This window comes from Molossus molossus, unplaced genomic scaffold, assembly GCF_014108415.1.
Source record: "Molossus molossus isolate mMolMol1 unplaced genomic scaffold, mMolMol1.p scaffold_m16_p_5, whole genome shotgun sequence".
NCBI classification, from domain to species: domain Eukaryota; kingdom Metazoa; phylum Chordata; class Mammalia; order Chiroptera; family Molossidae; genus Molossus; species Molossus molossus.
The window spans coordinates 20,652,368-20,664,205 of record NW_023425388.1 but is presented as its reverse complement, the minus strand read 5'-3'; the positions used below and the strand labels follow the sequence as shown (position 1 = coordinate 20,664,205).

The 11,838-nt window shown below is 37.9% G+C and overlaps 1 protein-coding gene across 1 annotated transcript in view; it reads right to left on the bottom strand.

The window, feature by feature from the left end:
- Window positions 1-457: 457 nt before the first annotated feature.
- The window catches only part of TMPRSS15 (transmembrane serine protease 15), a 115,810-nt gene continuing 104,429 nt past the window's right edge, over window positions 458-11,838 (bottom strand). Inside the window, exons 23-26 of the mRNA XM_036242927.1 lie at window positions 10,718-10,899; window positions 9,092-9,187; window positions 5,752-5,891; window positions 458-1,307 (exon numbers count right to left, since the gene is read on the bottom strand). Of these exons, the coding sequence (XP_036098820.1) occupies window positions 1,152-1,307; window positions 5,752-5,891; window positions 9,092-9,187; window positions 10,718-10,899 (574 nt within the window). The 3' untranslated portion in view covers window positions 458-1,151. The remainder of the gene's footprint in view (window positions 1,308-5,751; window positions 5,892-9,091; window positions 9,188-10,717; window positions 10,900-11,838) is intronic.

Below are 11,838 nucleotides of genomic sequence, written 5' to 3'. Positions count from 1 at the left end.
GTGCATCAGTAAGATCATCCCTCCAGGTGTCGCCCAAGTTTCACGTCTCCCACAAGGACAATCTATGCCGGTTGGTCTCGCCTTCCCATCCCTTTGAACCTTACTGCTACTCTGGGCCATACAGACCCGTGCAAGAAGGTGTGTGCATGCACGCGCATGCATAAAGTAGTTATAAAGTCTGTCTTCCCAAATAGGTCAATATATTTTGTGTGGTATGCGAAACTGAAGTTTGCACTTACTCTGGAAGTGATCCAAGAGATTAAAGCAGTGAAACAAATGCATTTATTCCACATTTTTGGCCTCCTAATGGGCAATTCAGCTGTGTTTAAATAAGTGTTGCACATGTTAGAAACATCCACTGTTAACACACACAAATTGGAAAGAAGACATTTTTAATAGTTGCATTTCTTAAATATATATAATCATTTTTTGAAAATAAAAAAAAATAACAGCTTGAAATAAATGGACAGTATGAATAATCCAGGTAATAAAGGATCCGAAAAAAGAGCTACAATATCAGTAAATGTACCTTTTATTTTGATGCAAGAGCACTCTGTAGACTCCCGTTTGCTGTTTAATTAGCTTATTTGCAATTAAACACACAGTCAGCTTAGTCCAGGTCTGTGACACAAGTTTACAATTCATTCTTTTTATGAGTAGGGGGACCGTTAGAGATGTGCTCAAGATGAATTGGAAATGCATCCGATAGAAAAGCAGGAAGACTTTGAGCTTCTGATAATAGCAGTTTAAGCCGGAACTAGATACTTTCCAGCAGTTTATTTCAACCAATAACAGATCTTGTGCAAAAACAGTTTATTTCACTTCTTTTACTAATTTTGCTTAAGATGTCTAAAGTGTATATGATTTAAAGTAACATTCCTTTAAATAAGAGAATATGGTAAAGATAAAAATTAAGAACAAAGGAAATTATATCTGTAAAAGAATAGCTCTTCAAAAAAACCCAAAATGTATCCTTTTAAAGTTACTTAGTATTGTAAAGATTAATTTACCTTTTTCGTTTGTTTCTCCCACCCCTGTCTCCCAGCATTTCAGTGGCATTAGAAGCCATTTTCTACAAAATTCTCAATTTCCACCCTTTTCAGAGGAGAATGGGAAAACTGCCTGGTTTTTTGTTTGGTTTAGAAAACACTCTAATGGAGAAAACTTTGTATCCATTCCGTGAACCTCGAGCCCCGGGCATACACCCCTGGCCGGTTTGGCTGTGCACACTTGTATCCAAATGATGTCACACCAGCTAGGAACCACCTGTTGTTTTCTTGGCACATTAATGGTCCTCCCGAATCCCCCTACGTAGTAAATTACAAAAGAAAATTGTAAGTGCGTGGTCAATTGATATAAATATATAAGATTGTTTTTAACAAGTCAATTTAGAAATAATTTAGAGAAATATGATTTCATTTGCAAGTCACCTATATACAAATATTCTCACCATTGCTCTAGGTCAAGAATGGGAACCTTTTGCTGCTCAGTAAGAACACAGAGAAACTACGACAACTTAAACATCACTTATACTTAATTGTTTTTATAATGCACATTTGTAGCAAGAGTTTTCTTACTTTAATTATGGCATTTAAATGGGTACTAAGAAATTCTCTAAGATACAACTCTGAGAATCATGTCAACCAAAATACTTATTAAAAGCTGATTTTTAAATTAAAGGAGTTATGTTCTAAGCATTATGAAAGGATCTGTGGAAAAGAAAATTATTCCATATTATGTGCTTTAGAAAATGAAAAACTCACACATAAAGTTGATTTTTGTTCTCTTGGCTAGCATTAAGTTTTCGGCATTAGACAAACACTGTCAAATTTGAAGAAAACCTAATGTTTCAACTGAAAGAGGCAAATCTATGATACAATTTCTACTGATAGGTACATGTTTTCTTCTGAGATTTCAATTGATAAAATGTTTTTAATTTTCATGAATGTTGATTATAGCAGATGCTAATAGAGTTAACTACACAGATTTTATTTGCATATGTATAATGCCAATGAACATAATGCAAACATATAGTACCATTGATGAACGAAAAAATTCACAAGTGTTTTTTCATGTTAATTGTGTAAAAACTTATTAATCTGCCTTTTTATATATTTATGAAGGAATTGAAAGCCTTGTTTATTTTGTTTGAAATCACTGAGGCAATAGATTATTTCAACCCAGGCCTGCTGTTAGAAATATCCTGAGAATCTTTTGCCTGATTCTTTACGATCTTTGGGACCTATATTTAAGAGGGGAAAATGTGGTCTATAAAAGCACCTCTTCTGCCTGGCTGGTGTGGCTCAGTGGACTGAGCATCATCCCATGGTCTGAGAGGTCCTGGTTCGATTCCTGGTCAAGGCACATGCCCAGGTTTTGGGTTCAATCTCCAGTAGGGGGCATGCAGGAGGCAACCAATTGATGTTTCTCTCACATTGATGTTTCTATCACTCTCTCCCTAAAAATCAATAAAAACATATATATATTTAAAAAGTACCTTTTCTCTCTTGGATGCAGAGGATCCCAAATGGCACTGGCAAACATAGGTAACCTCTATTCTAGGTGTAACAAATGTGTTCACACTGTTTGAAGACAGGGCTATCTCTCCATCCTAAGCCCTTTGTCCATAATATGGGTTCAGAAATATTTATGGAACACTATCAATCCAAGGCAGGAATAAATGCAGACTTAAAAATGTGACTTAGAAATTATTAAAAATAAACCTCAACTCTTTTGATATATTTTTTCAAAAAGAGTCATTGGGTTTTCTCCATGTTTTCTAAAATCATTAATTTTCTAAATAGACAGCATAAACCAGATACTGATTACATGAACAAGATTTTAAATTGCTCATTTCATAGTGGGTCAGCTGCAGTTATTCAAAGGGTGCCCCAACAGGCTCGGTGCCCAACAGCTGGGTGGTCTGTCTGGCTGAGAGACCTACAGCTAATTCTTTAACCTCCCATCTCCTAATTCTCCATTTCGGTTCAGTTACACGCTCTCCTCCGGTCTTAATTTCCTGATGTGTTCTCCCACTATCTCAGAGATGTGTAAGTACTTTGAAAATATATGAGTGAATGTCCAGAACATAAATTATTAGCCTACAATATTTGCAAAGAAAATCAAAATCATTCTCTTCTTCGACGACCTGAGTGTGAAGGTTGGTGACCCTTTTCATTTAGATCCGTCCTTCTTAAACTTTAAGGTGCATCAGAATCATCTATCTGATAACACGGGGAAAACACACAGCTCTGCGCCCACCTTTAGCGTTTCTGAGTCAGCAGGTGGGTGCTGCAGCCTGAGAATTGGCATCTATAGCACCTTCTCCTGTAATGAGCTGCCCTGCTGGGTGGGAGGCCAACTGTGGCCTTAGAACAAGGCTCTGAATGGTGAGCAAAGCAAGTTTGTGTCATTCACTCAGTTTTACGTAGAGAGGACATTCTATAGCCACTCACGGTGCCTTTAAGTCCAGACAACTGCCTCTCCCACGCAAGCCTTGGGTGAACCAGAGGATATCCAAGCATGTATGAATGACTAATAAGGCAACATCCTTCACACTATAGGGGGGAAAAGGATGCTGGAAAGAACTCAGTCAAGTGATGTGTCAATAATAACATGTTCATAATTTACAATAATGTATTCCTATTTAATCAGTCAACCCTCTCGCATAACCTGGCATTAAGTTGAACAAAGAACATCATGTGACTCTAGACTCTGGAGTCCTCGATCATGAAAACATGATGTTATTCAAGGCACTGCTTTGTGTGGGAGCTTTCCTGCTTGCTAATGAGTAACATGTTTAGGCTCTAGAAATCAGAGCCAGATACAAGGTTTCAGAGATCTGGCTTGTGTTACTGGCTTAATGTAAGTCTAACATCTATAGCATCAGCAGTCATATTTTCTACCTCAAGCATGAAGTGTCTGCCACAACCCCCATTAATTGTAATTGCAGTTGTATGGCTGATTTCCCTCCTGAACAATAATTCTATACATTTCCCCGCTAAGTGGCAATATATCTTACCTTTAGCACACTTTTCATTTTAAAAAGAAAGCATAAGAGCCAGAGATAAATTTTGAACACGGAGAAAGCTATCCTATTTGTCTTGAATTTGCCAGTGTTCATCAAAGCAGAATAAATGTGGAACTAAGCTGGAGGTTTAGTTTACAGGACTTGAGACGTTGATTTAACTGGAGGATATATACGCAGGATCATCTGCTTAAGTGTTGTTAAAAAGTCTGGTTATTATCAAATTATTATGACATTATGTGTTAATATATATAATATATTGTTCACACTTAAAAAGTGAAACCTACAGTATAAATGGTTACTTCTGCATTTTTGAACTATTGTTTGCTCAGTACTGCTATCAAGTGTGGTCTAATCCAGTAGTGTTAATGCACTAATATTTTATTAATTCTCAAAGACAGAAAATATGCCAAAAATGTATTTACAAAGTACTAGAGTTAATATTTTTTGAGTGCTGACTCAGTGCCCTACATGTGTTATCTCATTTATATATCTCAATAAAATCTAAGTAACTTGCCCAAAGTCTTGGCCAATAAGGGTCAAATAAGAGTGGAATAAGAGTAGTTTGGCTCTGGCCAGTTTGGCTCAGCAGTTAGAGTGTCGGCCCATGGACCAGAGAGTCCCGGGTTCGGTTCCCGCTAAGGACATGTACTTTGGTTGCAGTTTGTCCCCGGACCCGGTTGGGGTAGTGTGGGTGGCAACCAGTTGATGTGTCTCCGTCACATCAATGTTTCTCTCCCTTCTGCCCTCTCTCCCTCCTGCTCTATCTGAAGATAAAAAAAAAAAAAAAAAGAATAGTTTGAGCACAGAATCCATGCTTTTCATGATTACTCCATGCTGTATCTAAAAATTAATGATAATGATAAAATATAGCAGAATTTACTTTTTATTTGTTGAGTTTATGTGAATTCCATGCAGCTAATAGTTGGCTACATTATTTCTACTTGATAAGACATTTTTGTCTTCTTTGAAGGAGTTTGTGGATGAGAGTTTTCTCTGAAGGTTACCCGATTTCAAAGCTACTGGTACTTCAAATACACTGCAGTACTGACAGACACGGAGTTCACGTGATTGCATCTCTGAAAGGAAATGTAAGAAGTGATATGGAAATGCCGGCATAGACGCTCCAGAGCCAGGGTTAGGCCAGGCTGTTGAGTAAGTTTCTTTCCCTTCCTGCAAGTAGTTAGCTGTCAATCGGCTCTAACCAGGCTATCCAGCTTGGTTTTCACCCAGAAATTCTTTCGGGTCACTAGACATCTTGACCATGCTCTAAGTCAGGGTTGAATATTAGAGGCAGGCTGACAAGCCAAATTGGCCCCGAGACCTATTTTTTTGTTTGTTTTAAGTCTGCATCAGGTTTTAAAGAACTTTTAGAAAATTTGAAAATCAATGCTTTTAGCTAAGGTGTACACTCTCCGGCTCCCCCAGGACCACAGCTGCGTATTGTACCTGGCTGTCTCCCACACTCGAGGCTGATGCCTAGTCCCTAATGACATCTGATTTATAACCCTTGTTGGTAAAAATTTGTTTTGTTTCTAATGTTCAGGTCCACCCAGAAGTCCTGTGTAAATAGTTCACAAATAAAAGCCCAAAGTCACAGTTCTGCGGAAGAAAGCCATGAAATTAAGACCCTGATGATTTCTTTACTTCCACATCATTGCTAAACAATAAAACCATCATATAGCAATGCTTTCTGGAGATGCAGGGTGAGCGGTTACATTTACCTGACAAGAATCTATTCCTCCTTCTTGGTAGCCTGCACACACCATATTTTCTGTAATGCTATATTCTGGCATCTGTTGTTGGCATTTCTCATTTGATATAAGAGGAACATCAGCTTCTTGCAATATGTTTGCGGTAGGACCTGTTCAAAATGGATAATGCAGGCAGCCAGTCATGGATGAGCCACCATCAGTCTTATTTATTTCAACAGTTCACCCTCATTATGTAGCTCTGTGTGTATATATAATGGAACCGAACGCTAAACCCTGTACTTTAAAGCGCACAATAAAGCCCATCTGTGCATTTTGCCAAATGGATGTAAAGCACTTCTTTAGTTCCCAAGGGTTATCAGAAGTAGTGGGCAGTCTTTAGACATGTTCAGTCATTTCAAAGTCACCGTATTGCTCATGGGAGGGGGGCAGTGGGAGAACCCACCCGCACAAAAGAGTTTCATTCATGGAAATTAGCAATAGCTCCGAAATCCAGAAGTGCTTTTTATTTGTCACCTGAAGAAGTGCTCCCTTATGATGGCATTCAGCTCTGTGTGACGCTGTGTGACTGAGCAGGTGCTCACTGAACAGAGGAGAAAGCTCGGATGAACTGTGCCCCGATCTCGGGGCATTCAGCTTGTCATCCACGTGCAGGTGAAGAGAAAGGAGGAGTTTTGCAGCAGAGTGTACTTCTATGTTTTTACAAAATGACTCATCTACTGGAAACGTGAACCTCTGTTTAGTGAAATACTAATCTCAGGAGAAAAATGAAGCAAGCAGGTGTCTAGTGGCCCAGAAAAGGTCCGTGATAAGCACTTTATAATAATTAGCAATTCTATTTGGCTCCTCAAGAGAGGCAGAAAGTTGAGGATAGGATAGCACATTGACGGCCCATGTTATTGCAAAAATGTACGTGACCTCATTTCCAGCCAAAAGGACAGGAAATAAATTGTGTGTGCGTATGTGGGTGGGTGTGTAATTTAAGTGCAAAGCAATATATATATATATACTCAGTGGTGTGTTGGTAAATGTTTAACAACTAGTTATCAAAGAAAAAAAGCCCCGGTGTGTATTGCCTGCCAATTTGCCTGGCATAAACACTCCAACTATGGCCAGTTTCAAGTACCAGCATGACAATGAACCTGAACTTGGGAGATGTGGATTAATGACTGTTTCCAGCTGGTGCAATGACTCCATCAGCACACCACTGGGTGAGTTTTCAAGTTTAACAGTGAACTTTAAGTTAAAAAGTGAACTGGAGAGGTTAAGAGGCAGAAGGAAGTTCAGCATCTCACTGCCATCCATTCTATGAAGATCAAGGATGGTCTGGGAGACTTTTGTTCTATAATAAAATCAAAGTCAACTTTTCTGCCTGACAAGGAATAAAAATTGGTTGGGTACATGATAAAACTCTTTGGTAAAGAAAAATGTGAACAAATATCCAGGAGTTGATATTTATTTGTCAATCTGAATTGCCATAAGAATAATTGAGCATATATAGTCACACACAAATAAAAGTCAGTACATTTATTTCGAGTTTACTAATTGCCTCAATTTAATCAACTAATAGCACTTTATTTCTTCTTGGTAAACACTATGTTCATAGTTTTTCTAGCAAAATTACTCAGTGTCAAATACTCAAAAGGAGGATACTAAGATTTTATGAAATGAACAAGCTGGAAACCATAGATAAGAGTTTTAAAAATTAATTCAAATTTATATCACCCAGGAAATATTTAAACATGATCTGACTGTTTCTAAATGAAATCGACTTCAGATACAGACTTTTTCTTGGCTCCATACCACTCTTAGAGACCTTTCTTAAGTCAGTTAAATGCATATCTTTAGTAACAATAAGTATCAGCTCTGAAAAAAAATACCCATTTCCTATGGAACAGAGAGTCTTAAATTTATTCATTATTGGATAATTTGTTTTGAAGAGTCTACACTGTGGTCATAAATGTCTTCTAGTTTGAAAACTGATAGAGAAAATGTCTATCTAGGAATCATTTTGCTCTTTAGATTTCAAATTTAATAAATCGTGACATTTTTCAAGTGGAGGAAATAAAAGAATATACAGTCTTTGACTTCAATACATTTCATGGGCAGTAGACACGAGGCGTTTCCGGCAACGTAATGCAATTGCAGCGGAGAACCTTTGTCGGAATCATCAGGCGGGGTTCTGACTTGGACTTGATGATTTCTTTCACAAGAAGACAGGATATTTTGCCTATGACTGCTTTGTTTCTGGGACCTGCACCTCTCCACAAAATTTAAATATATCTTTTATTTTTCTTTATTGATTTTAGAGAGAGAGGAAGGGAGAGGGTAAGAGATACAGAAACATGGATGAGAGAGAACATTGATTGGCCGCCTCCTACATACCCCCCACTGGGGATCTCGCCCACAACCTGGGCATGTGCCCTGACTGGGAATTGAACAGGTGACTTCTTGGTGCATGGGTTGATGCTCAACCACTGAGTCACACTGGCTGTGCTAAATACATGTTAATACAATTAGATTTGTAGACATTGTGACTATGATCTATGCTCTGTTGTGACTCCAGGGGCCAGGTCCTCCCACCAGACTGGAGTGCTTTTCCTTCTTGCTTAACTATTAACAAGCAAACTCGTCCTAGACGGAGTAACTCCTATGAGGAATTCAGACAGCACTGAGACTTGCAGTTAAATTTTGAGAGCATGAAGTATTGGAATGCTTTTAAAGACCATGTTTGGTTATTAATAATATGCATCTTTTCTGTGTTTGGAAAAAATGCTATTAAATAATTCTAGGGAGTCAATGGGATATCAATTTATGGTATTCAATGTAAAGTTTGCACTATATCTGTCAGTAGGCAGGATCAGCATTAGAAGCTGGAAGGAATTTTTTTTTTTTTTTTTTTTCATTTTAGAAAACATGACTGTGAGACCTTTAGATGATAAATAAAAGTAGTTTTATTGATTTGGGAAATGTGACAGCTAATAATTTGGCTTTTGATGAAATTTTATCCATGAGCTTCACAAAAATATATTTTTGAAAACTTTGGTTATATTCATTTTAATAGATGTGTCTTTTCTCTTTATCAGTGTTTATAATACAATTAGATATTGAGTTTGGGGGATGTTTGAATGCCCCGCCAATAAGGATTATAGTTTTATAATATGGTCTATATGATTTAGAAAAAAATTTTAACTATATAAATATACAATATATGACTATAAGCTTGACAGGGTTTTTAAGTGATATTGCCGAAAATTGTTATAGCGTAAGAGTTGCAAAATAGTCACATTATAGTGCAAGAGCATACTTTTTTCTAGTAAACATTTTCTTTTTTATGGGTCTGATCATTTACCTTGATGAAAAAGCTTCCCCCAGCCAGCAATAGAACAAATTCTCCCTGGAGGAAAAACTTGATTTTCTTCTGGTAAGCAAATAGGTTGTATATAATCTGAAAGCAAAAGAAAACAAAAACTAGAATAGATGCACATGCATTTCCAACAAGTTTTAAAAATCAACCATTTTTAACATTTCATCAGAAACAATTTGTACTTCCATTTTATACAGCCGAGACATTTTTTAGACCTCGATTTTGGGGGAACGAAGTATGTTGGAGCAGTACATTTTTGACAATGGATCAGGTACCATTGGTGGCCTTGTAGGATCCTCTCCGTTGTCTCCTAATTACTCTTTCGTAATGTAAATAATGTCATAGTTCTAGAGTTAATCATTTCTATTTGATTTTTAAATAATTATGGTACTTAATAGAAATGGGTGCCAATTCTGTGAAAATCTTGGTAAGGCTGTTTTTCAGGGTCAATTAAAAGAAAGTTGGGCACATGTTCTGAGGTATTTATTTTTATCTTTATTTTTCCATGGATCTCACATTAAAAAAGCCTTTCGGTGGTTGTTTTACTGGGCACCTATGGTAGCAGTAGCACTGGTCACTGACCTCTAAGGCCCTTCTCCAACCGTTTACAAGCATCTGACATTTATTCAAGAGCCCACTACACCGGAAGTCCCAGGCCAGACAAAAATGAATACGATGCAGTGCTAACCATCAAGGACAAGGACGGGGCTGTATAGAACTCACCACAGTAATCGTCTGCCTTTGATAAATGCTGTGACACACGTGAAGGCCAAGTTCCCTAAGAGCAAGGAGATGCAGCACTTTCCCCTAACGGGACTGGAAGGGTCTTCAGAATAAAGTCTGAAGTTGAGCAGAGTTCTTCAGGATAAAGTTCACTCCCCAGGTCTCTCCTTGCACATGATCTAGCTATTCGGAGGAAGTGCTCCATCTGCCACTTTATTAATATTATTGAATATCCTTTAAAATTTTTATTCTAGAGCCCAGCTGATGTGGCTCAGTGATTGAGCGTCGACCCAAGCACCAAGAGGTCGCTGGTTCAATGCCTGGTCAGGACACATGCCCAGGTTGTGGGCCCGATCCCCAGTGGGGGGCACGCAGGAGGCGGCCAATCGATGTTCTCTCTCATCAATGTTTCTCTCTCTCTCTCACTCTCTCTTCCTGTCTTTCTAAAAATCAGTAAAGGGGAAAAAATTAAAAAAAAATTTTTATTCTATGGATAACAATTCTTACTTCACTTTTAGAGCATAAGCTCTCCTCTCAGTTTGTCCTTCTTTGACCTTTGTGACAGATAGACCACCCTCCTCTTACGTGAGAGACAGAGAAGGCAGGCATTATAACATGGACTACTTTTTTCTGGGCTGCTCCTCTGAGCTTATAGAGGGCTCTGAGAATTTTATTCTACTGGTCAATTCTCTAGCAAGTTGGGTTCAGATAGCTCCAGAAGGTAATTTAATATGTTTCTCTTTCATTCTCCAATTCCATTCAAATTATAATTTTTATAACAGATTACTCAACTTTTATGGACTATTCATGCATTGGTGCTGATAGTATTGCAAATCTGGTTTTGAATTAATTTGGGCAGGGGAGGGGACTACAGGTGATTTCTTTTACCTGTGTAATTCACTTTAAATTCAAGGTGCAGCATGGCAATGTCACTGTCCTTGCTCCGTTTGTTGTAATGTGGGTTTATGACGATTTGATCTACCAGCCGGGTTACTACTTGAGGAGAAGTCAGATTCGATGTCGCATGCAGGCCTAGGACTGCTTTCCACTTCGATGGTTCTAAATTTCTCCTGAAGATTACAATAAAGGGGTATAAGAAACTTTCCATCCACCACAGTTATTTTCTAGAGATCTTCGTTAAAGATATGTCAGAGCCATGTGCTCCCATCCTAAAATGTCCTGGATTTTTCTCCGAAGAATTCTTCTTTAAAAATATTCCTTTAATTTTTATTTTTCCTCACAGATCACAGAGGAAACCTTAATTACTGTTCATCTCTCTCTGTCGCTTCTCCTAAATCTTCTCTTGATCTCTAGTTCTAGATTGTGCTTCTCAACTTTTGTTTCATATTGGAATCACCTAAAATAGCCCTGATACACACTCTCCCCCCCTTCTCTGCCTTTGATTTAATGAGTCTGGGATTTTAATTTTAAACTAGTTTAAAAGTAAAATATCCAAATGTGTGCTAATGTACCACCAGGCTTGAGAACCACTACTCTAGAGGGTGATCCCCTGCAGAAATGGCATCTTTGCAGGTTTCTGCAGACAACCACAGCAGCTACGGTAGTAATGGAAGGAGGTTCCGGAGCATCCTCCCATTAGGGTGTCATTTCACACAGACTTAAGGTAAGCACTCAACTCTCTTATGATGCTTATTATCTAACATAAACAAGTAATTTCCATCTACAATGGTTTTGAATCATTTTCCATATATATGTTGGCCATCAATAAAGTATTGCTAAAGAATAGCATTTGTGTTATAGGACAGAGTGAATTGAATAGTATATTTTAAGTGCAAGTGTGCAAAGACTTTTAAATGTACTATTGGTCTGCAACATTTTCACTCCAAAAAATTACCAGTGAGCAGCTGGAATTAAGCCAATTAAGCCATATTCGCAATGAAGTAAAAATTCAGTGACTTCAATTATCATCGCAGAGCTAGTCATTTAATTCTTAATAGTTGCAAATGCTTAGTTTAACGTGCTGTTGAACTTGTTGGGGGTGGTAAGTT